The following is a 26,085-nucleotide window of genomic DNA, read 5'->3' on the forward strand; positions in this document are numbered from 1 at the left end:
TATACAGTACATGTATACAGGACCCCATACTCCATCTATACAGTACATGTATACAGGACCCCCTACTCCATCTATACAGTACATGTATATACAGGACCCCCTACTCCATCCATACAGTACATGTATATACAGGGCCCCCTACTCCATCTATGCAGTACATGTATATACAGGACCCCCTACTCCATCTATACAGTCCATGTATATACAGGACCCCCTACTCCATCTATACAGTCCATGTATATACAGGACCCCCTACTCCATCTATACAGTCCATGTATATACAGGACCCCCTACTCCATCTATACAGTACATGTATATACAGGACCCCCTACTCCATCTATACAGTACATGTATATACAGGACCCCCTACTCCATCTATACAGTATATGTATACAGGACCCCCTACTCCATCTATACAGTACATGTATATACAGGGCACAACAGGTATACCAAACTGTGACTGGGTGACACTGCCACACCAGACCTGACCAATACCGCCATACTGTGCTGGATAACACTGTCATACCAGACCTGACCAATACCGCCATACTGTGACTGGATAACACCTCCATACCAGACCTTACCAATACCGCCATACTGTGACTGGATAACACCTCCATACCAGACCTGACCAATACCGCCATACTGTGACTGGATAACACCGCTATACCAGACCTGACCAATACCACCATACCGTGACTGGATAACACCGCCACACCAGACATGACCAATACCGACACACTGTGACTGAATAACACTGCCATACAGGTAAATACAACCCTGCAGGTATACAGGACACTACAGGTATACAGGACCCCAAAACTATACACTACAGGTGCATGGGACCTCCACAAAACTATATACTACAGGTATACAGGACCCCAATCTTTACACTACAGGTATACAGGACCCCAAAACTATATACTACAGGTATACAGCACCTCCACCAACTATATACTTCAGGTATACAGGACCTCCACCAACTATATACTACAGGTATACAGGACCCCAAACTATACACTACAGGTATACAGGACCCCAAAACTATACACTACAGGTATACAGGAACTCCACCAACTATATACTACAGGTATATAGGACCCCAAACTATAGACTACAGGTATATAGGACCTCAAAACTATACACTACAGGTATACAGGACCTACATCAACTCTATAATACAGGTATACAGCACCTTCACCAACTCTATACTACAAGTATACAGGACCCCAAATATACTACAGGTATACAGGAACTCCACCAGCTATATACTACAGGTATATAGGACCCCAAACTATACACTACAGGTATACAGGACCTCCACCAACTCTATACTATAGTTTTACAGGACCCTCAAACTATTTACTACAGGTATACAGGACCCCCGAACTATATACTACAGGTATACAAGACCTCATCCAATTATACACTACAGGTATCCAGGACCCTCAAACTATAAACTACAGGTATACAAGACCTCCACCAACTATACATTACAGGTATACAGCACCAACTATATACTGCAGGTATACAGGACCCCCGAACTATACAGTACAGGTATACAGGACTTTCACCAACTGTACACTGCAGGTATACAGGACCTCCCTCAACTATACACTACAGGTATACAGCCCCCCCAAATACACACTACAGGTATACAGGACCCCCCCAACTATACACTATAGGTATACAGCCTTCCCAACTATGCACTACAGATATGCAACACCCCTAAAAACTATACATTGTGGGTATACAGAACCCCTCCAACTATGCACTACAGGTATACACTAATTCCACTGATTAACTCAGATGAAACAATACTTTTAGCTTGGCCTCCTGGGCACCTTAGAACAAATCTGATTAACACACTGACACTTTATACCCGGGCAGCGCCGGGTACATTTTCTAGTGTATGTGTGTGTATATGTATATATATATATATATATATATATATATATATATATATATATATATATATATATATATATATATATTATATATATATATATATTTATATTATGATATGTGGGAGTACCATGCAGCGTATTACACCAGTGAAATGATGCTCATTGTGATCCCTGATATTTGATTCCTCTTTAATCCTTCTTGCATTTGTTGTTCATCCAGGGAATTCTCGCTTGAACTTCCTCGTCTTGGTAAGCAATTGCGCCTCCGTCGGAAGGATTTTAGATGCTGAAGTTTACAAAATCACCTCGACTGAGTTCTGTCCGCTACAAGAAGAGGCCAAAGAGGAGGAGCGGGTCACCGCGCTCAGGAAGATTCTCAATTCAGGGATGTTTTATTTCTCTTGGCCAAATGCAGGATCACACTTTGACCTCACTGTCCGAGCCCAAGATCAGGCGGAAAAGCGAGGTTATGAGCCCGGAAACTGGTTCTTCTGGTGAGTGTGTATGTGTGTATGGCCTGTAACACTGTAAATGATGGCGGGCATAATGTGGTTATTTATCGGTCATTTGTTACATAAGACACGTTGAGCAGTTCTGTATGTTATACTTTCTCAGGCTGGGGTCACACCTGCGTTTGTCTCATTCATGAACGGATCCGTCCATATTAACTGAACAGATAGGCAGAAACTTATTGCAAAATTATCAGTATTTTTTTTAATGGTTCGTTTACATTTTGACTCTTAATTACTAGATGACCCAGGGCGTACACCCTGGAGCCGATATGGGAGTTCAGAGGGGGTCAATGTGGCGAACCTGCTCTCAACCGCCACAATCCCGGCTGCTATATGCAGCCCGGGACCGCAGCACTTAGTAGGCATGGTCCGATCGCGTTGCCTGCTAATTAGCCATTGAAATGCTGCTTTTCCCCCATACCTGGTTGTCTAGTGGGGGATGCGATACTATCGCGGAGCGGTCCATCTGGTCCGACCGAGGGTCTGCGCCATAATGTTAGTTTGTGTAAAATAAAAAAAGGGGTTTTGAAGTCCAGCGAAAATTTTTATTAAAGTATTGTATTGCCCCCCAAAAGTTATACAAATCGACAATATACACTTATTACGGGAAATGCTTATGAAGTGCTTTTTTCCCTGCACTTACTACTGCATCAAGGCTTCACTTCATGGATAACATGGTGATGTCACTTCCTGGATAACATGGTGATGTCACTTCCTGGATAACATGGTGATGTCACTTCCTGGATAACATGGTGATGTCACGAGCCGACTCCCAGAGCTGTGCGGGCTGTGACTGCTTTAAGAAACTCTGTACAAAAGAGTTTACTTCTGTACTCAAAAATCTGTTTTTACAGGCAAAACTCATAAGTCAGGGACTGGGGGAGGCCACACCTCCTGCCTGCTCATCAGGCGAGCGGGTGATATGGCTGGCGTCTGCAGGGGCTGGCTCTGTCCTCCTCTTGCTGACTCATCCCTCTCTGCCGCTCCCCCTTCCATAGGTTATAATGGGACACAGCAGAACCCGTCTTGACTATGCTCCTCTGTAATGTAGATAATCAGATAAGGAGGGGGGGGCTGCAAAACAGCTTTTTGAGTACAAAAGGAAACTCTTAATAAATCTAATTAGACACTTAAATGCAGCTGTTAAACTGGCAGCTGCATTTAAATGCCTATAAATCCCCATTCATGGCGGTCTAGTGGCTGGCTCTGTGAGAGGTCAGTGCTGTTATTATAGAAGTCCCCCAGGAGGACTTCAGATTACTTTAAAAAAGTGTTTTTCCATTAATAAAAAATAGTAGAAGGTTTAAATCACCCGCCTTTTCCCACTTTTTAAATAAATACACATTTGCTATCGCAACATGCAGAATCACCCGAACTATTATATTATGGTATTCCATATCTCGCATTATAATAAATAGAGATCAAAAAGTCGTATATATGTAGGCATGCTACCAATAGAATGTACAGATTATGGTATAAAAATGACCCCTTACTCAGCCTTATAGACCAAAAAATAAAAACAGAAGCGCAGAAAAAAATAGTTGTTGGAAAGTTATACAGATTTGTAAATTATTTCTATTAAAAAAAAATCCTTCAGTCTTGCAGTACTTATCAGCTGCTGTATGTCCTGCAGGAAGTGGTGTATTCTTTCCAGTCTGACACAGTGATCTCTGCTGCCACCTCTGTCCATGTCAGGAACTGTCCAGAGCAGGAGAGAATCCCCATAGAAAACCTCTCCTGCTCTGGACAGAGGTGGCAGCAAAGAGCACTGGAAAGAATACACCACTTCCTTCAGGGCATACAGCAGCTGAAAAGTACTGGAAAACTTGAGCTATTTAAATCGAAGTAAATTACAAACCTGTATAACTTTCTGCCACCAGTTCATTTTCAAGAAAAATAAATCGCTGGCGTTCCCCTTTAAGTCATCAGAATAACCTATAGAAAATAGAAGGTATTCCATGATTATATGTTGTTGACTGTAGCGGAGCGTGGGATGTTATTTAGACGACTTTTATCTTTTATACCGTTGCTGCCATGTTATGTTAGTCCCCATTATTGTACAGAGATGAATGTGTTTCCTGATGCATGGCCTCGGAGTAAGCAGGACACCTACATGTGCGCTATCTGTCCAGAGCAGCTATAGAAAGTGCCAATAAATATTGAATGTGGAGGCCGCATATAATACCGCCAGCAGGATAAAGGGAAACCCAGGAAGGAAGCGGCCGGCGGGATGTCTGACCAGGTGTAAGTAACAGGATAGCGGGAGGTTACTCATTAATGGCTGATCACAGAGCTGCTTCCTATTCGGTTTCACTCGTGTTACTGTGCAGTATCAGGAAAAGGAATGGATTACTTTGTGGAAACTTCTTTTTATTATTTTTAGCAAGTTGTTTCAATCAAATAAGAGACTTTATTTTTTTTTTTAGGTTTCTTAAAGGGTTTTAAAAAAACAAAAACAAAAAAAAAACACGAATCTGGTTCTTGTCCTCAGTTTGTGTATGTTGGAGCTCAGTTCCATTAAAATAAATAGAGCCGAGTTGTAATACCACACACAACCTTAGGACAGGGGTGGTGCTGTGTGCGGTGGTGGCAGTGTGTTATCACAGCTGTACAACATGGTGATTTCTGGTCACAGGGCACATTCTTAGGTCCTTAAAGGGGTACTCCGGCAAAAAAATTTTCTTTCAGATTAACTGGTTTTAGAAAGTTGTATCGATTTTGTAATTTACTTATATTTCAAAATCTCCAGTCTTCCCATACTTATCAGTTACTGTATGTCCTGAAGCAAGTTGTGTATTCCTTTCAGTCTGACACAGTGCTCTCTGCTGCCACCTCTGTCCATGTCAGGAACTGTCCAGAGCAGGAGAGGTTTTCTCTGAAGGTTTGCTACTGCTCTGGACAGTTTCCAGTGTCAGACTGGAAAGGATACGCCATGTCCTGTAGAACATACAGCAGCTGACAAGTACTGGAAGACTGGAGATTTTGAAATAGAAGTAAATTACATATCTATATAACTTTCTGACACTAGTTGATTTGAAAGAAAAAAATCTCTTGCCGGAGTATATGGCCCCATTCTTTTAAATGGGTTTGAATGGCCTTGTTTCCATGGGGCCGTGATCCATGCCACAGGAAGTACTGGCGGGTCCTAGTACAGATCTGCAGCACAGATCACTATTTATTTATGAATTGGTCCGTGTATTGCGGACAGCTACGGACGTGTCAGTGAGGCCTAGGACTTCTATAGTACATAGTCTGTGACGTGTCTGTGTTAAAGGAGAAGCCCAGTGGAAATTTTTGTTAAAGTATTGTATTGCCCCCCCAAAAGTTATACAAATCCCCAATATACACTTATTACTGGAAATGCTTATAAAGTGCTTTTCTCCCTGCACCTACTACTGCATCAAGGCTTCACTTCCTGGATAACATGGTGATGTCACTTCCTGGATAAACATGGTGATGTCACTTCCTGGATAAACATGGTGATGTCACTTCCTGGATAAACATGGTGATGTCACTTCCTGGATAACATGGTGACATCACCATGTTTACCCAGGAAGTGACATCACCATGTTTATCCAGGAAGTGAAGCCTTGATGCAGTAGTAATTGCAGGAAAAAAGCACTTTATGTGCAATTCCTGTAATAAGTGTATATTGGGGATTTGTAAAACTTTTGGGGGACAATACAATACTTTAATAAAACTTTCACCGATAGTTCTTTCTTTCGGTCCGTTCTTTCCTCACACACACTTGTACTTACAGGAACAGGCTGCTGCACGTGCCTCTGAAACACTATCAGGTCAGCTGCTCGGATTGGCTCCTGAAGGTGATCTGTGGAGGTGTGGAGATCCGCACTGTCTATGCCTCCCATCGGAAAGCCAAGGCCTGTCTCATCTCCCGCATCAGCTGTGTCCGGGCAGGCGCCAGGTTCCACATCCGCGGAGTAGATGACGACGGACACGTCTCCAACTTTGTTGAAACAGAGCAGGTATTGTAACAATGTATCCGCTTACACGCGTCACGTAACCCAAGTGACAGCACATTATTACTTTTCCTTCCAGACATAAACACTTACCCTTCCTCCTCCAAGGATGGGACAATATTCCCTCAGTTCCTCCTACAGTACAATATTGTATTTCATACGTAGAATATGACAGGTGTTTTAGCGCTGTTACCTGGATGGGTCTGTTTAGAGCCGCTGGCTGTCTTTTAGGATTAGCAGATTGTAATATCAATATTATTGATGAGATTTTTTATTAAAAATAAAAAAACTGTATAATAAAAAAATAAATAAACAATGATAATAATGTAATAATAATATTATTGGCTGAGCAGGACCTCCGGGATCCCTAGATGCGGCCGGAGCGTGGACCAGGTAAAGTATGGTCTGGCCGGCGGGGGTTGAGGGGTCGGCATTTACATACGGAATCACATTAAAACTGACAGTGAAGGGATCCGCTGCAGATACAGTATGTGTGTTTCTACCCTAAAGCTTATTTTAGGAAAAAATAGTCTTCCTGTACTTATCATCTGCTGTATGTCTTGCAGGAAGTGGTGGTTTCTTCCCAGTCTGACACAATGCTCTCTACTGCCACCTCTGTCCATGTCATGAACTGTCCAGAGCAGTAGCATATCCTCTCCTGTTCTCCAGACTGGAAAGAATACACAACTTCCTGCAGGACATACAGTAGCTGATAAGTACTAAAAGACTTTTTTAATTTTTTTTATAGAAATAAATTACAAATATCTGGCACCAGTTGATTTTGAAAGTAATTTTGTTGTTGGACTACCCCTTTTAATCCCCAGTCACGTTTCAAGGCTCCTAGAACATGGACATTACACTGCAGAGATGCAACCGCCAGTAGGTGGCAATAGGGAGCAAGTTCTCTTCCTTCTGGAGGAGAGCTTCTGGACACTCAAAACTTTTAATATGTCTGTATGATATATGAAATATAAGAGACTGGTACCCCTTAATAAGTCTCTTATGTAAACCCATCTGTTTGCAAAAAAAACCGAAGCTAGTATTTACGAGTAATAGGAGGCGGTGACATTGGGGCTTTCCCTACTGCCAAGTATGTGGACAATACAAACATCAATCTTCTGGGATGGGAATGAATAAGAATGGAGTTATAGCAGAATAGATTCAGTAGTGAGGCACAGTATTATATTGATACACGTGCAGACTGTCCTAGTTTCATCGCTTTATGTCCTATTGTCCAGCCTTTTGTTCGTAGTTGCTTCCAGCTTCATAGGGAGGGTACACGGAGGGTAGAGTGGGGTACCCTTTTATTCTCCTCGCTGGACCACTATATGTAAAAGGCTGTATGAGCCATATATATATATATATATATATATATATATATATATATATATATATATTTATTTAGGGTTACACTGACGAGAATCAACTGGTTTCAGAAAGTTATAGAATTTTAATTTACTTCTATTTAAAAATCGCCATTCTTCCAGTACTTACCAGCTGCTGTATGTCCTGCAGGTGTATTCTTTCCAGTCAGACATAGTGCTCTCTACTGCCACCTCTGTCCAGAGCAGGAGAGGTTTTCTATGGGGATTTGCTACTGCTCTAGACTGTTTCTAAAATGGACAGAGGTGGCAGCAGAGAGCACTGTGTCAGACTGGAGAGAATACACCACTTCCTGCAGGACATTCAGCAGCTGATAAGTACTGGAAGACTGGAGATTTTTAAATAGAAGTAAATTACAAATCTATATAACTTTCTGAAACCAGTTGATTTTGAAAGAGAGATTTTCATCAGAGTACCCCTTTAAAGGGATTCTGTCAGGTCGGCCCCAGGTACAGAGCTGCAGACACAGACAGATGACTCCTTTGTCCTTGCTGATGACCATTTGCACAGCTATAAAATAGCATTTTTCCTTGGAAGCTGACGTGCCCCAGAGGTGATCTCTCTGAATTCAGTAGAAAAGACTCCTCCTTTGGATGTTATTTTGGGAAATAAAACTAAGATTTTTTGGATGCATTTCATCTTGAAATATCTCCCAAAGAACAAAGAGGGAGACAAATGTGTGCGCCAGACCTTTTTTTTTTTAAATTGTGCTTTACACCGCTCTCAACAAGTGTGTGTGTGTGGGGGGGGGGGGTCTTAAATGAAAAAGTCCCAATTTTTGGCAAGGAAGTAAGGGCCTATTCCACAGGAACGATAATCGGCTGAATCGTTCCGAGTGTTAGCCAATCACAGGCCGGGACCGCCGCGGCCTGTGATTGGCTGAGTGACCTGTCAGCTGAGACAGAGCGGAGGAGAAGCCCTGAAAGGTAATGTATGATGCTGCAAGGACATCGGTAACTATGTCCCTGCAGCCCTCGCTCAACGATCATCGGGCTGTGGAATAGGCCCAGTAAATGAGCGGCGATCTAGCAGATCGCCGCTCGTTTACATCATTGCTCGACCCTTGGAATTGGACCCTAAGCGAAGTACTAAAAGGCGGGGGCAGGGGGGCTGCGCCAAGAATCCTATTCTCCTGCCTACGGGTGCGTTCACACTACGGAATCCGTGTCAATTCTTTCGGTGGAATGTGGAATCGGCCCGGCAATAGAATGGTGTCCATGGCACGGGCGGATATGTGCACTGCCACGAACAGGTACAAGCTATGGAATCTGCCAGAATTTATCTGCGTGGATTCCATAGGGTGAACCCACCCTATTAGGAGAACGGCTGAACAGAATAATATAAGTAATACACCGATCTGTACATCATTTCTATCACTAGTTTATGCCGCCCTCATGTAAGCCAGCAGAAACCTAGGGACAGATTCCCTTTAATGTTTTGCTTTAGATTGTACAGCATGTAGAGTGGTTGACGTGAATAGAAAAAGATAATAGGAAATGCAGGGCACGAAATTTTATTATAGTGCAGTGGAAAGCTATGTCTTCCAGCAGGATTCAGCTATTGGTTCCCTGTCTGTTCAGATTCCACCATGAATACCAGCATTAGAGTGGGTTCACACTGCGTTTTTACAATCCGTTTAACGAATCCGGTTTTTTTTAACGGTCAAAAAAGTAGTGTCAATAGTACTTTATTGTGCGTCAAAAGAAACGCATCCGTTTTGATCAGGTTTTTTTTTTTATAATGGAAGACAATGGAAAAACGGATCAAAAACGGATGCACACAAATGCATCGATTTTTTGCAAAAAACTGATCAGTTAAACGGATGCTGAAAACGCAGTGTGAACCTAGCCTTACTCTGACAGAAGAGGCCAAAAAAAGGACAATTAGGCTATGTTCACACAACGTACTATTTTTTTAAAAGAACAGCCGTTGTTCAATACAATGTGAGAAAACAATGGCCATTGTTGCATTGACTTCAATGCATATCATTGCAGTATGAAAAGAACAGCCGCTGTTTTACTGGAAAACGGCCATTTCTATTGAAAATAGTACAGTGTGTGAACATAGCCTAAAATTGTCATCTCAAAGTGCTTTCCAGGAAAAAAAAGTGTGTGTGTGTGTGTGAGAAAATTCTTCCATACATTTGTTAGTCAGGGAGTTGGTAACATTGCAGAGTTTCTTGTGTTTTCATAGAGAACGGACACCTTATGAGCTATATAAAATGAGCGGTACATGTGATCGTGTCTTTTATCCCTTTACAGACCATCTATGTGGATGATGATGTTTCCTCCTTTGTTCAAATCCGAGGATCCGTCCCATTATTCTGGGAACAACCAGGACTGCAGGTAAAGGGTTAATTAAAGGGAAATTCAAGTTTACCATTTTTTTTTCTAATATAAACCTGCGCTGTTTTGTTACATTAACCCTTCGTAGTGGTGATCTTAGGGCCCTATTCCACCGGACGATTATTGTTCGCATAATCGTTAACAATTTTAAAAGACCGCTATTGCGAAATACCTGAAAACGTTCACTCATTTCCATGGAACGATAATCGTTACTTATGATCGTATTTGCGATCGTTTCTTCTTCACTATTTCTTCGCTATTTCCTTCATATCTACTGCAAACGACGTCTTATTCAATGCGAACGTTTTGCGAACGAGCAACGATAAAAAAAGGGCCAGGTCTTAGGGCCCTATTCTACAAGACGATTATCGTTCGAATCTAAACTATAATCGTTCGGTTGAAATGCAGTTAATGATTAACGACCGAACGAGAAATTGTTGATCGCTTTATAAGACCCGGACCTATTTTTATCGTTTCGTATCGTTTGCATTGAATAAGACGTCATTTGGTCGTTCGCAGTAGATACGAACGCAATAGCGAAGAAAAACGATCGCAAATACAATCATAAGTAACGATTATCGTTCCATGGAAATGAGTGAACGTTTTCAGGTCTTTCGCAATAGCGGTCGTTTGAGATCTTTAATCGTTAACGATTATGCGAACGATAATCGTCCAGTGGAATAGGGCCCTTATAAAGCGATCAACGATTTCTCATTCGGTCGTTAATCGTTAACTGCTATTCAAACAAACGATTATCATTGAGATTCGAACGATTTAACGATAATCTGAACGATAATCGTCTGGTGGAATAGGGTCTTACTGCTGTTCTTGTTACCGAGAACCCCCTTTATAGTACACAGCTACACAGTCAGACAATGACTTGTCCTCTTATCCACAGAATAGAAGACAAGTAAGGGCCCTATTCCACCGGACGATTATCGTTCAGATTATCGTTAAATCGTTCGAATCTAAACGATAATCGTTTGGTTGAAATGCAGTTAACGATTAACGACCGAACGAGAAATCGTTGATCGCTTTATAAGACCTGGACCTATTTTTATCGTTGCTCGTTCGCAAATCGTTTGTATTGAATAAGACGTCGTTCGCAGTAGATACAAACGCAATAGCGAAGAAATAGCAAAGAAAAAACGATCGCAAATACGATCATAAGTAACGATTATCGTTCCATGGCAATGAGTGAACGTTTTCAGGTCAATAGCGGTCGTTTGAGATCGTTAATGATTATGCGAACGATAATCGTCCAGTGGAATAGGGCCCTAAGACATTGTGGGGGATCAGACCTCTATACCCCTGGCAATTTCTGTATCGGTCCACGGCTCCTTTGTTTTAGATACTTGGGTATGACGTGACCTGCGGCTCTATTCATTCCTGTGGAGCCGCCGGAGCGAGCGGAGTGCAGCACTTGGCTCTTTCCAACGGCTCCATTAGAATGGAAACAAAGGAGTCGTGGACCGATACGGAGATTGCCAGGGGGGTATATTAAACTCAGGTCCTCCAGCTGTTAAAAAACTACAATTCCCATCATGCCTGGACAGCCAAAGCTTTAGCTTTGGCTGTCCAGGCATGATAGGAATTGTAGTTTTGCAACAGCTGGAGGGCCTGAGTTTGCCATCTCTGGTGTATCTCATTGCTTTCTATGTAACAAGGTGCATACAGGATATGTGATTGATAGCAGGGAGTGGTCTGGTCTCCGCCCATCCCAAGAACGCGTGAAATTCAATTGATTTTCAGGTTGAACAGAGAACTCTAAGCTTCTCCCTGCTAACCTAGATACATTGCTACTGAATATTAAACAGTTCCCCTTGCCAAACCACTTTCTTTTTTGCATGTCTGTACAATACCAGGAGGATAGACAGGACTAATCTTCAGACATACAGCAGTTATCTTTATTAATATGCGTGGCTTCCCGGATAGCAGCTCGCGTGGTTGTTCTCCGCATAGTATTCCACTTGTTATAGCAGGTGTTTTGTCGCTGTTCTGAGTTAAAGAAGTTATCCAGCGCTACAAAAACATGGCCGCTTTCTTCCAGAGACAGCACCACTCTTGTCTCCAGTTTGGGTGCAGGTTTTGTAGGGGTCCATTTACACAGAAAGATTATCTGCAGAAGATTTGAAGCCAAAGCCAGGAATGGACTATAAACAGAGATCAGGTCATAAAGGAAAGCCTGAGATTTCTCCTCTTTTCAGATGTATTCCTGGCTTTGGCTTCGAATCTTTGGCAGATAATCTGTCAGATGATCTCTCTTTGTAAATGGACCCTAAAGGTGCGTTTACACAGAGAGATTTATCTGACAGATTTTGGAGGCCAAAACCAGGAATGGATTTGAAAAGAGGAGAAATCTCAGTCTTTCCTTTATGACCCGTTCCCTGTTTATGGTCTGTTCCTGGCTTTTGCTTCAAAAATCTGTCAGATAAATCTGCCTGTGTAAACACACCATAACTCCGTTCCTTTAAAGTGAATGGCGCTTAATTGCAAACCGCACCTGACCTGGAGACAAAAGCAGTGCTGCCTCTGGAAGAAAGCGGCCATGTTTTTGTAGTGCTGGAGAACCCTTTAAGGGTGCGTTCACACGTACAGGATCCGCAGGTTAAACAAAGCAAATCTGGGTCATCAAATCTGCTGCGGATCCTGTATGTGTGAACGCACCCTTAGGGTCCTATTCCACGGGCCGAGGAGGGTCCGATCAACGATGTAAACGAGCGGCGATCTGCTAGATCGCCGCTAGTTTACTGGGCCTATTCCACGGCCCGATGATCGTTGAGCGAGGGCAGCAGGGACATCGTTACCAATGTCCTTGCAGCATCATACATTACCTGCAGGTCTTCTTCTCCGCGCTGTCTTCATCCCCGGGTCCCGCGCGCTCTATCTTCAGAATGGCCGGTCAGCTGACAGGCCACTCAGCCAATCACAGGCCGCGGCGGTCCCGGCTTGTGATTAGCTGAGCGCTCCGACAGCTGACCGGCCATTCTGAAGATAAAGCGCGCGGGGCCCGGGGATGAAGACAGCGCAGAGAAGAAGCCTGGACAGGTAATGTATGATGCTGCTGCTGCTTCTCAAATCGTCGGTCGCCTGCCGCGCACCGCTATTCAACTGTAGCGATGTGCGGTGGGGGAACGATGATTTTAGGTCTGACCCTAAATGAACGATCAGCCGATGACACGATCATCGGCTGATCGTTCTCTCTATTCCACCGAACGATAATCGGCCAAATGGGGCCGATCCGGCCGATTATCGTTACTGTGGAATAGGGCCCTTAAAGTATATGAATGTGACAGATAAACCGGGACTAGGGACCGAAAACAGCTAAAGTAAACTCTACCATCAGCAAATTGTATATTAAAACGTAACCTTCATTAATACTGTTTAAATACAGATAAATTAATATTTAAAATCGTCAAAATAACGGGCGTACGATCAAAACAGTTGTTGTTTTAACTGTGTTACCTGGAATGGCCCTTATATGCCTTATATACCTTGGAGCTTGCAGGACTGCAGAATACCTTTTGCACCACTAGTTAAAAAATAGAGGAACAAGTACCTTAAAGGGGAAATCTTTTTCTTTCAAATCAACTGGTGTCATAGTTATATAGACTTGTAAATTACTTCTGTTTAAAAATCTCCAGTCTTCCAGTACTTATCAGCTACTGTATGTCCTGCAGGAAGTGGTGTATTCTTTCCAGTCTGACACAGTGCTCTCTGCTGCCACCTCTGTCCATGACAGGAACTGTCCAGAGCAAGAGCAAACCTCTCCTGTTCTGGACAGTTCCTGACATGGACAGCGGTGGCAGCAGAGAGCACTGTGTCAGACCGGAAAGAATACACCACTTCCTGCAGGACATACAGCAGCTGATAAGTACCGGAAATTTTTAAACTGAAGTAAATTACATCTCTACCATTACAATACCCCTTTCTTCTGTGGAATAGTGCAGAGGGGAAATCACATGATAGCCCGGGTGATAAAGGCCTATATAACATGTACAGGTATAACTATAGCATTCAGTTAGAGGGGATCTGTAGATAGACATGAATACATAGTGACGTATATGTGTGATGTCTACTGAATGTTTGTATCTCATTGCTGACATGTACCACAAACTTCACTAATAATCTCCCTTACATCTTCAGGTTGGTTCTCATCATCTTAAGATCACCAGAGGACTAGAGGCCAATGCACCGGCTTTTGACAGGTACAGAATTTGTACAGACAGATAATCTACTTACAGAAAGGAAAACAGAAAGATACAACAGCAGCCTGCAATTGCTAGGACTCCCTCAACCCCCCCCCCTCGTATACACAATAGACATATAGATCTCTGTTTAAAGGGAACCGATCAGAACGTTTGCACTGATTGGTGCCCTTTAAATCAACATTGTACATATGACCACTAGGTGTCTCCCTTCCCTTAAAACTGGGCTCCATGCTCCCTCCGTGCTGATAGTTGGTCTTTTCTCTGTTTAAAAAAAGAGACCAAACACAGGAAGTCCACGTCCTTTGTGCGCTCACAGACATGGCTTAGTAATGATTGACAAATTTTCCTGAGCGCACATATCTTCACTGCTCATTTGTACAGCTGCTATATGTCCACATTCAGCAGCAGAGTATCCTGTTGGTGCTTGCATTGTATGGTCAGCTCTCCTGTCACACAGCGCCAAAACCTCTGCAACCACACCTTGACATTATACATATCACAGAGCATTGTCTCCTGGTAAGCTGCAGAGCTGATAATAGAATTAGTAAAAGTTAATAATTGATATAGCAGGAAATTGGCAGGAAAGGAGACACCTAGTGGCCATATATATAATGTTGATTTAAACATCGAAAACTTCGAAAAAAAGTATGTTGCAAAACTGCTTGTGATCACAACCCCTGCTGATCTAAAAAAAAAAAAAAAATAAATATATATAAAATTTGCGGTACGCTTAAATATACAACATATAATTTTAAGTGATTTTTTTTTTTCTTTCGTCTCTAAACCGCTCTATTATAAAATGTCTTTGACCCATTTAACGTCCTTTTCAGAAAAGACCAACCCAGTAACTGTAGGAATAGAGAGTGTGTACATAAGACTCTATCGGTGACCGCCCCTCCTCCTGGGACGGCTGCCATTTCCACAGCTAAGATAAATATAGCTGTATTATCCTTCCTGGAGCATGTGACCTTATTAATCCATGGAAAATGATGACAATGTTATGTAAGTGTCGGCCGGGAACGGGAAGGATTTACATTTGCTGAACTTTTACTCTCTTGCAAAACAGAAAGCATGCACCGAATACATATAGATGGGAAGCCTCATCATACTATAATAAGAGGCCGAATATAAAGAGCCCTGAGTTAGGTAGGAAAGCACATGGCAGCCATGGGGCCGTCCTCCGACTAGCCAAAGCACAGAAAGAATACAGGGGACTCTTGATCCGCATCCTCCTCTTCATCCTTACAGTGATGGACAAGCTGATGTATATGCGTGCAGCCTGCAGCCTGGAAATCACCACCAATCGCCAGGAATAAGGCTGGGTTCACACCATGTTTTTGCAGTCCATTTTTTTTCATCCATTTTTGTAAAAAAAAAAAAAAGATGGGCAAAAAAGGATGGATTTGTTTACATCTGTTTTGATCCGGTTTTCCATTGACTTCCGTAAAAAAAAAAAAATAATAAAACAGATCAAAACGCATCTGTTTTTTAACGTACACAAAAATCAGGTCAGCTACGTTTTTGTGTACGTTAAACAAAACGGATGTGTTTTGATCTTTTTTTTTTATAATGGAAGTCAATAGGAAAAAGGATCAGAACAGATGCACCCACGCATCAGTTTTTTGCAAAAGAATAGAAAAAAATGGATTGCAAAAACATAGTGTGAACCCAGCCTTAGAGAGGAACAGAACATTGCAGATGTTCGAGTTCTTTTATGGGGAATACAAGCATTTATTACAAGAGAGGCGATGGATAGAGATTAGCAAACCTGCAGAAAGTTTGGATTTTGGATGAACCCAAATGATCAGCATTTAAATCCTGCTGCCTGAAGAAGGTGGATGCAACCCAGGGACTACCTGGAAAACACGTATAAGGCCATAGGCTGTAGGCATGTTTTTCTGGCAGTCCTTGGGCTGTATCCACCTTCTTCAGGCAGCAGGATTTAAATGCCGATCATTTGGGTTCGTCCAAAATCCGAACTTTCTGCAGGTTTGCTCATCACAAGTCAGGAAAAAAATATAGCATTTAGGTATCGGGAAGTATAATGGAAAGAGGACATTAAAAGGGGTGGTGACCTTTAAAGGGGAACTATCAGCAGGTTATATGTCCCTATTGCACAAGAAATGCAGAGGAGGAGGGCATGTCTCATACCTTCCGCCTTGGTGGTGGTCCGCTGCTGTTAGTAGTTTGCTCCATGGTTCGGTAAGGTGGCTAGGAGCACCGCAAGGAGCACTGCCTGGCTCCATAGTTCCTATCCGCCCCCTCCTATCTTGATTGGGTCTATGGGGGCAGGCAGTGCTCCTAGCGGTCTTACCGAACAGTGAAGCAAACTACTGACTGCACATGGAGCGGTGCTGAGGAGGTAAGAGACATACCTTCATCCTCGACGCCTCCCGTGCAGTAGGGACATATAAGCAGGTTAGATTTGTCTAACCTGCTGATATTTCCCCTTTAAGTTTGCCTTGTTATGTTAGATTTACTCTTTGAAGTGGTGACAAGGTTTTTAAACCCCTTCCATGGTGCACAGCTATTTCTCATTCTCTCCATTTCAGGAGATGGAACTAGAACTCTCCTGTTTGCCAGTAGTGCACACACAGTTATTTCCTTTTCCCTTTCTTCTCTGGCAAATCAAAGCACAGCACATACTCCTTTTTGCTATGCTATGACATGGTGCTGGTGAAAGGGCGCTGAACTGACCAAGCCGGCATTATGCTGAGCTGCAGCATAGTATTAGATGACATGTGCGGGGAGAAGGGGTTACCACTGCACTGGGTTTGCCAGTTGCTTTGTGAGCAGAAAGGAAAGAAACAGCAGCATTGCTGCAAGGAAAGGGTTACATGACTGCATTAGAAAGTGCAGATGCTTTTCATCATCCTCGAATGGTGTTATCAGAATATCAGCTGACTGAACTGGATACCCTCGTAATAAAAGGTTTCCTCTCTACACAGACATATGCTGTTACTGAAGGAACAATATGGAAAGCAAGTCATTGTTAATCTCCTAAGAAGCAAAGGAGGTGAAGAGGTGTTAAGTCGTGCCTTTAAGGTAGGAAGCGATAAATCTTAGTATATTTATAGCTTTTACTTTTCTAGTTTTATGTAAACAAAACTTGATAAAAGTCAAACTCGGAAACTATTACTTACCTGGTGTTTACGCATCACTTATAAAATCGCTGCTTACTTTGAGGGAATGGAAACGTTATGGTAGAAAACTTGTTCTGACTGACAGACGTTCAAGGATTATTATACATTGAGGTATATGAGGGATTCCCGAGAAGTTCCTGGCTTTGAACACAACAAATGTATTTCCCCCCTCAGGCTGATACTCTTTACATTGTTGTTGCAGCTTTTTTAGTCCATTCAAAAGGAAATCATATGATAGGTGGTCAAACCGGTTCTCGGCAGCTTGTTTGACGTCAGGAATGTCATCCGAATGACGACCCTTGAGGTGTTTCTTCAAGTTAGGAAACAGATAGGGGCCAGGTCAGGTGAATAAGAGGGGATGGTGGCCCAATAGGAGACAGAGTATTCAATTTGGCAGCCACAATTGTGCAGGTGTGTGAAGGTGCATTGTCCTGCAACAAAAGGATCCCTTTTGGTCAATTTTCCTCTTAATTGCCTCCTTCAGCTGATTAAGGAGGCAGGTGTAATACTCTCCGGTTATACTACAGCCGCGAGGGAGGTAGTCCACCAACAGAATATCATCTTTGTCCCAGAAAACAGACACCAAGACTTTTTTGGACGTTTTCTGGATGCGGAACTTCTTAGATTGCGGGGTTGTCCTGTGGCGCCATTCTTTTGACTATTTCCTGTTTTGGGGATCATAAATGTAAGGGCAGGTTTCATCCTCAGTCACTAACCTATCCAAAAAGTCCATTAAAGTGGGCCAAAAGAGCTCTGGATGGCTGAACTCATAACTTCTTTCAGCACCCATTCGCACATGTCTAGGATGTTGGTGGTAATGAATAGAGATGAGCGAACCGGGTTTGAGTCGATCCGAACCCGAACGTTCTGCTGAACTTGGATAAAGCTCTAAGGTTGTCTGGAAAACATGGATACAGCCAATGACTATATCCATGTTTTCCACATAACCTTAGGGCTTTATCCAACTTCAGCAGCCACCGCTAATCAAATGCCCAAAGTTCGGGTTCGGATGGACTCCAGCATGCTCCAGGTTCGCTCATCTCTAGTAATGAAACCTTTGTGCTCCCGGGAGATGTCCAGTATCTGGCCAATCTCTTTGGTGGATATTCGCCAGTCCTCAAGAATCAATTTATAGGCGGCTTCGCTTGTTCCGAGTCAGTTGAGGTTGTTGGGAGCCAACTGCATGGTTTATCTTCAATAGTGGGAAGCATAGTCTTAAAACAAGTAACCCAGGTTTTAACCGTTCTGTAGGACACTTCTCCCCTAGTGTATGTAACACCTCAGTGTGAATGTCATTTGCAGACTTTCCTTGGAGAAACAGAAACTTCATGACGACCCGTAACTCCAGACATGAAAATCGCTTCATCTTCTGCCATCTCAAGTTCTACCCAAAATTAAAAATAGTTATAAGAATTGTAAACCTCTAGTTGCACCATTACCTACCAGGATATCAAGCTTTCATATGGTAGTAAATTAATTTTCATTTCCAACTGGAAGAGGTCAAAGCCTGGAACTTCTCAGCCCCCCCCCCCATTATTTACACCTTCCTAAAGGCCCTATTACACCAAGCGATTATCGGCCTTTTATGGCCGATTTTCATTATCATATACCTCCTGTTAAAGCAGACCATCACTATCTTCTATGAACGTTCTTTAAAACACGGAGGGGATATCGTAGCACTGGACTGCCCCCAGTGCATAAGGCCAGTGCACTGGTAAAGAACGGCGCTGAGTCTGGAAACCCGGTGGCGTTTGGGGAAAAAAGGACCGTGCCACTGGCATCCCCACACCAGTGCCCACAGGGTAATGTAAAACAAAGAAGAAAAACTGTGTACTTGATGCATGATGTCGGCTGATCGTTGTCTTTTAACGTCTTTCAACATGTTGAAAGACTAACCATTAGGATAGCAACGATCTGACAACAACCCGCCACTATCCCCTATGGGCTCCCCGGACACTCCTGCAGCTCCCCACGGACCCCCACTCTTACCCGCTAGCTGATGATGCGTGTAATAGCATCGGCAGCGAGCTGGAAATGAGGAGCAAGTGAGCTCTGATCTGATAGGTCGGAGTTCCCCTAAAGAATTAAAATTGCTTTCAGGCATAAACATGTAACAGAAAAGCCAAAACTGGAGGCAGATTTGTGGTTTACGTGAAACCTGTGTATGGCTTACCAAAATGTTAACGGCTTTCACGTTCCTTTTGCAGAAACTGCTGTGGGCATCGCTGCATGCAGAGGATGTGCCAATGATAAACTTTGACTACCACCAGCTTGTGAAAGGAGGGAAGATAGAAAAGCTTGAGCACTTACTAAAGCCCCAGCTAAAGCTGAACATGGAAGAATTTGGCGTCTTCACCAAGAGAGAGAATCTAACCACTCGGTAACTTATGTCTTATATCTATTTCTCCTATAGTTAGGCCTCCATACTGTATACATCTCCCTCTGCAGTAAGTCCCCCAAACTGTATACCCCCTGTGTAGTTAGGCCTCCATACTGTATAACTTCTTCACCCTCTGCAGTTCTCCTCCATACCGTATACATCTCTCTGCAGCCTGCAGGTAGTATCCATACTGTATACCTGCCCCCTCTGTATTTGGCCCACGTACCTTCTATCCCCCCATATTCAGTGTCCCCTACCGTGGTTATTCTTACCCCTCATGCCTCCCCTGCGGCTTTTGTTGAGCAGGTGGGGGCGGAGCATAACAAGTCTGGCCCTGATTGGCTGATTCTCAGCACACAGTGTCAGGGATCTGGTCAGCTGACTATAACTAGGGCTTATATTTTAAGCCTCCTCCAAAAAGCCTGCAAAATCAGTGCTTTCCAAGTGTTACCAGTGAAGGTTGTATTGCTTTATTGCATAGACTGATGATTACTGTGTGTTTTCCAGCAATATATATACCGACCTCTGAGACCTGAGAAAAAAAATAGCTGAGATGCTTGTTAAAAAAATCCTGAAACAAATTCCAATCTAATTAGAGACGAAGCCGCAGTTTTACGGCATTGTTCTTTGTTGCCAGGAACTACGGGAGCATGAACGGCACCACAATGCGGAGAGGAAGCATCTAACATAATGTTCTCCGATAAAAGTGCCGCATTGCCGTTTAGTGATAGGTAGCGGTGTTATATAAGCAGGATCAGTCTCTTACTGCAAGGAATCTCTCCGCTCCTTACGTTGTACTGGTTTACAGCTTGCAGTCTAATAAATTTTGGCTGCGGGGAGTTTAGTAAAGCTGCACTTGGCGTCTAACAAACCTATGCGACTTTTTGCTGCTCCCTGTTTGACAAGAGGGTGGGCAGGGGGTGTGGCATAGAGCGAAGTGGGTGTGACCTCCGTCTGCAGCTAAATTACTACTATGCCTAGAAGCCAGCAAAACTTTATAGTAAAAATAAACTCTAGCTTAGAGCTGGTGTAGATGTCTAAAGCTGTCGCACAGCGTGGATGAGAGGGAGGGAACAGTACATGGATACGCCAGTCTTCATAATTTCTACCCAAACTTCATTTAGAATTCGGGTCTAACATAACCCCAAGCTTCTTCAGAATGTGCGTACACCATGCCGCCGAGCGTGAGAATTATCACTTAGCTTAGAACCGTGATATGCTTTCTGGCATGTGGTGAAATCCTCCCAACATCTACCTCTGATGCACACTGTAAAGAGGTCCTGCTTTTCTTCATTCTCTTTAAACAATGTTTTTGCACTTTAGGGTAATAACCATAAAGAAATAAAGTGAGATTCCAAAACCATCACTGTAACATGGGGAAATTTGTAAGGCTGAAAAAAAGCATCTGTTACCCTTAACCTCTTAAGGACATAGGACGTACCGGTACGTCCTATGTCCTCACTTGCACTTCAAAGCGGGGCCGCGCGGCGGCCCCGCTTTGAAGTGCCGCGATCCCGGGTGCCGCGTGTAGCCCGGGACCGCCGCTATTAGCGGACACGGTCTGATCGCCGTGCCCGCTAATTAGCTAATCGGAGGCAGCTGTCAAAGTTGACAGCTGCCTCCGATTACCGGAGGCAACGTTTCCCTGGTGTCTAGTGGGGGAGATCGCTCCTCCGGGACCTTGTCCCGGAGGAGCGATCTCCGTTACTGATGCCGGCCGGGGACGCGTCCAAGATGGCGCCGTCCTCGGCTCGGCACTCGTTTACTTCCGGCTGCAGCAGCCGAAAGCAAACGAGTGCCGATCTCATGGATCTCTGCAGCACATCTATGCTGCAGAGATCTCAATGAGAGATCACAGTGTATATACTAGAAGTCCCCCATGGGGGCTTCTAGTATATGTGTAAAAAAAAAAAAAAAAGTGTTGTTAATAGTAAAAAGCCCCCTCCCCTAATAAAAGTCTGAATCACCCCCCTTTTCCCAGGTTTTAAATAAAAGTAAACAAATAAATAAATAAATAAACATGTTTGCTATCGCCGCGTGCGTAATCGCCCGAACTATTAATTAATCACATTCCTGATCTCGCACGGTAAACGGCGTCAGCGCAAAAAAATCCCAAAGTGCAAAATTGCGCATTTTTGGTCGCATCAAATCCAGAAAAAATGTAATAAAAAGCGATCAAAAAGACGTATATGGGCAATCAAGGTACCGATAGAAAGATCACATCATGGCGCAAAAAATTACACCTCGCACAGCCCCATAGACCAAAGGATAAAAGCGCTATAAGCCTGGGAATGGAGCGATTTTAAGGAACGTATATTGGTTAACAACGGTTTGAATTTTTTACAGGCCATCCGATACAATATAAGTTATACATGTTATATATCGTTTTAATCGTAACGACTTGAGGAACATGCATAACAAGTCAGTTTTACCCCAGGGTGAATGGCGTAAAAACACATTTCCCCCAAATAAAAGAAATGCGTTTTTTTTTTTCAATTTCACCACACTTCGAATTTTTTTCTGGTTTCGCAGTGTACTTTATGCAAAAATTCAGCCTGTAATTGCAAAGTACAATTAGTGACGCAAAAAATAAGGGGTCATGGGGGTTTCTAGGTGGAAAAATGCAAGTGCTATGACCTTTTAAACACAAGGAGGAAAAACCGAAAACGTAAAAACGAAAATGGGCCATGTCCTTAAAGGGTTAAAGTGTCACTGTCGTTAATTTTTTCTTTTTTGCAGAAATCAATAGTACAGGCGATTTTAAGAAACTTTGTAATTGGGTTTATTAGCCGAAAAATGCATTTTTATCATGAGAAAGCAGTTTGAAGCTCTCCCCCCCCCCCCCTGTCTTCATTGTTTTCTATGGAGAGGGGAGGGGTGAAGGGAGATGAGGCACTAAAACAGGACAACAAAGAGTTAATTTACAGCTACATCACCATCTCCTCTAACAGTCAGCACTGACCTCTCTGACCTCTGAATACCGGCTTTCACACAGTTCCACTCTGTGTAATCCTTTGTTCTCTGCTGCCGACTAATCCCCCTCCTCCCCCCTCCCCTCTCCATAGAACAGACAGGGTCCAACTGATGTAAAACAGTTGAGATTTCCTGATAATGAGCAGTAGATGAGAGAGAGGAGGGGGGGGGACCTGGGTAAAGGCTTTTTGAATGCAGATAATGGCAGATTTGCCTAATAAACCCAATTACAAAGTTTCTTAAAATAGCCTGGACTATTGATCGCTGCAAAAAAAAAATTTAAACAACAGTGACACGTTAAGTGTTGTTCCAGAAGAAGGCAATACAAACCATGAGGTAGAAGCCAATTTTTCTCATCTTAGGAGGGAAAAATGATTCATGACTCCATGGATCAACAATCCTTTTCAAGAATCAAGTAGCTGTAAACTGTATTATTTTCATGCTACAAAATCACTTTTAGGGAGTTCACCATGACAGCCTCCTCTAGCAGTCCACTTACAGTGAAGAATCCCCCCACCCCACTTACAGTGAAGAATCCCCCCTTGTTAGAGATACAGCTGGGTATAAATAGACCCTTTACATATTCAGTATGTCACTAAACATCGGTTATAATAGTAAAGTAGTCGTGTATAACACCTTATCATATACATAAAAGAGCAAGAAATAAAACTTTCTTTTTATCTTTCCTTAAAAAGTTTGCAGAATGGGACATTTCGTATCAATTGTCTGGACTGCTTACACCGCACAAACGGCGTACAAGCCTACATCGCACTTGAGGTAGGTACTCCTCCGAATTAATTCTATCCTATATATGGAGTCTGTGATTTAAAACGTTTAAAGAGGCACTGTGTCCTAAATTCAACTGGGGTTGTGATCCCAAGCAGTTTTTTACGTTTAAGTCAACATTATACATACAACCACTAGATGTCTCCCTTAACTGTGTGTGTATACAACTGCTGTATGACCACATTCAGTAGCAGAGAATCCTGGAGGTGCTCGCATTGTACGGTCAGCTCTCCTGTCACACAGCACCAAAACTTCTGTAACCACTCAGTGACATTATACATAACACAGAGCATTGTCTCCTGGTAAGCTGCAGAGCTGATAATAGAATAAGTAAAAGTTAATAATATAATTAGCCTAAGGCATTTGCCATCAGCTGAAATAGAACCTGCATGATGGACAGGTGTCTCTCCTTGTGTGAGCGCAGAAAGTACGGGGACTTCCTGTGTTTGGTCTCTTCTTTTTGAACAGAGAAAAGACCAAATATCAGCACAGAGGGAGCATGGAGCACAGGTTGGCCGTATGTATAGCGTTACATAGAAGACTAAATAAATAAAGCAGGTATATTGCAAAACTGCTTACGATCAAAACCCCTGTTAATTTTGTTAAAAATTTCTGCAGGTACACTTTAATTTTTAGTTTTTTTTTATTTTTTTTTTATCTTGAAAGAATTATAGTCCTTTTATACTTGATACTTTGTGCAGTCTTACATTAGCCCGATTGTTCCAGTAATGAACGTCCGTGTATCTGGGCCGGGGCTGGAATCTGTGGAATTCTTAGTTTAATAGGTTTTGTGACCTAAGTATAGAGCTTAATATGCTACGTTCTAACAGTAGGCATTATTCCCTGTGCTTCAGCCTCGGATTATCCCTTTTATTACGTAATACAGTAATAATAGCCTATGGTTTATATTTTACTTGTAAATATTTGCCTGCCCTGGGTCAGTGTGAGTAATACTTGTTCTCCCATTCCTTCTCTTTTCATGTTTTTAGGTTCTACGGACCCAGCTTGAGAGTCTTGGGTTGGTGGATATGAAGTCTGTGGTCGAACGCTTTGATGAGTCTTACAAGTCCATGTGGTCTGTGAATGGCCACAACCTCAGCATGATCTACACTGGGAGTAGAGCTCTGGAGGGTAAAGCTAATGTATGTATAATCGGATGTAGTCAGAAACCCAAAACGTTGCCTCTAACCGTCCAATATGATGCAGGGACAGTGAGGGCCCTATTACACGGAGCGATATTAGACCAAATCGTTTCAATTCAGCCAATTATTGCTCCGTGTAATAGAGACAACGATCAGCCGATGAAACGATCATTGGCTGATGGTTTGGACCTAAAATGGTTGGGTGCCAACCGCGCATCACTACGTGTAATAGCGATGTGCGGCCGATGGCTGACGATTGCCCAAACGCCTGATACCTTACCTCTCCCCGTCCCGGTCTTCTCTCCCGTGCTCCATAGCTTCCTGGGGGCTGCAAGGTCTTAGCGTCCCCTCGGCTAACAGGCCACTCAGCCAGTCACAGGCTGCTCAGACGCTGCTGCCGCCAGGGCCGGGAGGCTGCGGAGTGCAGGAGAGAAGAACGGGACTGGAGAGAGGTAAGGTATCAGGTGTTTGGCCAAGGGCTGCATGGGCATCGCTAACAATGTCCATGCAGCCCTTACTGCCTAATTATCAGGCTGTCTAATAGGTCCAGTACACGAGTGCCGATCTAGCAGATCGGCGCTCGTTTACTAAAATGATTGGGCTTTAGTCTGCTAGTCCACCTTGCCGATCACCAAGGCAAAATAGAGTGATCAGCTACCCACAGGGTAGATCATCACTCACTGTTCACACCGATCTGCTGTTCAGTGCCTGCGTTTTACAGTGAAAGGTATTAACTGTGGAGCGGTGGTGACCTTTAAAGGGGAACTATCGGCAGGTTAGACAAATCTAACCTGTTTATTGTCCCGTATTGCGTATGGGGCACCGGGGAGGAAGGTATGTCTCTTTCCTTCCTCCTCAGCCCCTTTCCTGTGCTGTTATCAATGTAATCCTTGGTCCGGAGCACTGTTAGGAGCACTGCCCTGACCCCATCGGGCGAGCTGGCCCACTTCTTCTAATGATGATCAATGGAGCAGGTGAGCCGGATCGGCACTATAGGCACGTCAGGGCAGTGCTCCTAACGGTGCTCCAGGCCAAGGATTACACTGCTAACAACACAGGAACAGCTCCAAGGAGGAAGGTAAGAGACATACTATCCTCCTTTGTGTCCTGTGCGCAATAGGGAGCTATCAGCAGGTTAGAGTCCTCTAACCTGCTGATAGTTCCCCTTTAACTGCAGGTCCGCATGCTCTGGTCTGTCCATATCAGCATTTGATTACTGGCGGCTGCAGAAGTTGGATGCAGCCCTAAGGAGTCCTGGAAAACTTAAATACAGCCTATGGCTGTTTCCATGTTTTCCAGACAGCGTTAGGGCAGCATCCAACT

The 26,085-nt window shown here is 43.3% G+C and overlaps 1 protein-coding gene across 1 annotated transcript in view; it reads left to right on the top strand.

The window, feature by feature from the left end:
* The window catches only part of SYNJ2 (synaptojanin 2), a 67,467-nt gene that overhangs the window by 17,826 nt on the left and 23,556 nt on the right, over positions 1 to 26,085 (top strand). The window contains exons 3-10 of the mRNA XM_069954598.1: positions 2,128 to 2,401; positions 6,180 to 6,405; positions 10,044 to 10,127; positions 14,274 to 14,335; positions 17,287 to 17,383; positions 19,689 to 19,861; positions 23,530 to 23,611; positions 24,610 to 24,762. Coding sequence (XP_069810699.1) covers positions 2,128 to 2,401; positions 6,180 to 6,405; positions 10,044 to 10,127; positions 14,274 to 14,335; positions 17,287 to 17,383; positions 19,689 to 19,861; positions 23,530 to 23,611; positions 24,610 to 24,762 — 1,151 coding nt within the window. The remainder of the gene's footprint in view (positions 1 to 2,127; positions 2,402 to 6,179; positions 6,406 to 10,043; positions 10,128 to 14,273; positions 14,336 to 17,286; positions 17,384 to 19,688; positions 19,862 to 23,529; positions 23,612 to 24,609; positions 24,763 to 26,085) is intronic.

This window comes from Dendropsophus ebraccatus, chromosome 15 (assembly GCF_027789765.1).
Source record: "Dendropsophus ebraccatus isolate aDenEbr1 chromosome 15, aDenEbr1.pat, whole genome shotgun sequence".
Lineage (NCBI taxonomy): Eukaryota > Metazoa > Chordata > Amphibia > Anura > Hylidae > Dendropsophus > Dendropsophus ebraccatus.